The sequence below is a fragment of the Metopolophium dirhodum genome, chromosome 2 (assembly GCF_019925205.1).
Source record: "Metopolophium dirhodum isolate CAU chromosome 2, ASM1992520v1, whole genome shotgun sequence".
Classification (NCBI taxonomy): domain Eukaryota; kingdom Metazoa; phylum Arthropoda; class Insecta; order Hemiptera; family Aphididae; genus Metopolophium; species Metopolophium dirhodum.
The window spans coordinates 44,226,075-44,227,905 of NC_083561.1; the positions used below are offsets into that span (position 1 = coordinate 44,226,075).

Here is a 1,831-nt window from a genome sequence, read left to right on the forward strand (position 1 = left end):
GATTGGAAAATCTGTTCTAATTTCACATGATTTTAATTTGAATCAGGACTTAACTTCATGACATAGATATATAATAATTATAATATGTTCTTTATCTTAAAATAATCTGTGATACCTAGATGAATATTAAAATATTTATGGATACATCTTAATATTTAATAATAATAGTATAATACAAACTACAAACTATTAAAACTATTTTATTAATTTATGTTGACTCCTCCATAAAATCAATGTAACAAAAATAATAATATTTAAGATAATAATTAAAATAAAACAAGACATTTGAATATTTAATAGAAAGCTTAACTTAAACAACATCATAAATAATAATAAAATAGTGTGTAAGTTTTAAAATAAAAAATAACCTTTATAATTATAAGTTGTATGTAACTTATACAAAAAAATATAATATTTAAAATAAAATAAAATTTATAAAAATGTAAGTTATAAAATAAACTTTACTCTTTTGTTATAATTTTCTTCTCAAACAATCTATTTGTTCGAACTATTAGTTGGTTTTCTAAATTTTTGGACGTTATATTACTCCTGTAAGGCGATAAAATAAACTTAAGTCCTGAAAATAGCCGCTCAACGCTAACTTGTGTGGAAGGCACAGCAAACACTATTTTAGCAAGTATATACAATTCTGGGTATGTGTCTTCCATTGATTTCCAAAACTGTAATATGTTGATTTTATAACTTAACCTTTTTTGGTTTAAATAATACGTTTTAAGTAAATTTTCAATAACTGTTGAAGTAGAATTTTGGCTTGAACATGATACTACTTCGACGCTTTCTCTTTCTTGCAAAAATTGTTCAAGAGGATCAGAATTTTGATTAAATTCGAAATTATCACTTTCAGCTATTTGGTCTTCCATACTTTCATGATTATCTTTTGAGTTTATTTTATTATCTTTTAAATAAACCCAAATAGAAATTAAATGACTAATGGCTATATCATACTGTATTTCACTTAATGTTACCTTGAAACGGGGATCTAGAAATATTGCTGCCAATAACACCTTATTATTCATGATAAATTGTTCCCTATATTCCATACATTTTACTAATTTATTAAAAAATGGATTCTCTAGTGTACGTGTTTCAATTTTACACGAAATCCATGTACTATAAAAATCTGACAATGTCAATTGTTCACTTTGAAGTTTTTTTGTACAAAGTTTAGCCGGTAATAAAGTTTTTGCAAGAATTTCAACTTGCTGCCAATCAGAATTATTCAAACTAATTTTTTTTAATTTTGGGTCATTTGCAATCATAATTTGTATAAACTCTTTTAAATATTGTATCCTCTCTACTATTATACTATTACTATTACCTGTAAAAATTGAACCATCCCCTAAATTGTGTAATTGAATATCATTCAGGATTTGTTCTGTGTGTTCATACGTTGAATCAACACATTCAATGTCTTCATTAAGTATATTTTCTATTTGTTCGTCATCAAGTATCAAACAATCTGCACCAGTTTCACTAGGTATTACAAAAAAAGTACACAATTTTAATTATAGATGAGTAATTATAATAACCATCACATATCTACATTAAAGTAGGTATATTATAGTTTAACTTATGTCTTTGTCTTAACTTTCAAAATATAAAATTAACTTCAATATTACATAGGTAATCAAACAATAGTTTATAAAAAAAAAATCATTATTTATCAATTTACCTATCACTACATTCATCATCTGAGTTGACTGAACTTGATAAATTTGAGTGGATCTCAGCCGTCTCATTTAGAATAATTGCATCATCTTGACCAGTGTGAGATTCATTAAGTGCTGTTGATATATCTTTTTCAACTAAA

The 1,831-nt window shown here is 24.8% G+C and overlaps 1 protein-coding gene across 1 annotated transcript; it reads right to left on the reverse strand.

Moving 5' to 3' along the window:
• Nucleotides 1–226: 226 nt before the first annotated feature.
• LOC132937895 (uncharacterized) lies at nucleotides 227–1,043 on the reverse strand. Its single transcript, XM_061004484.1, has one exon. It carries the CDS (start codon nucleotides 1,035–1,037, stop codon nucleotides 462–464), a length of 576 nt encoding a protein of 191 aa, XP_060860467.1. The 5' UTR covers nucleotides 1,038–1,043; the 3' UTR covers nucleotides 227–461.
• Between the last annotated feature and the right edge of the window lie 788 nt (nucleotides 1,044–1,831).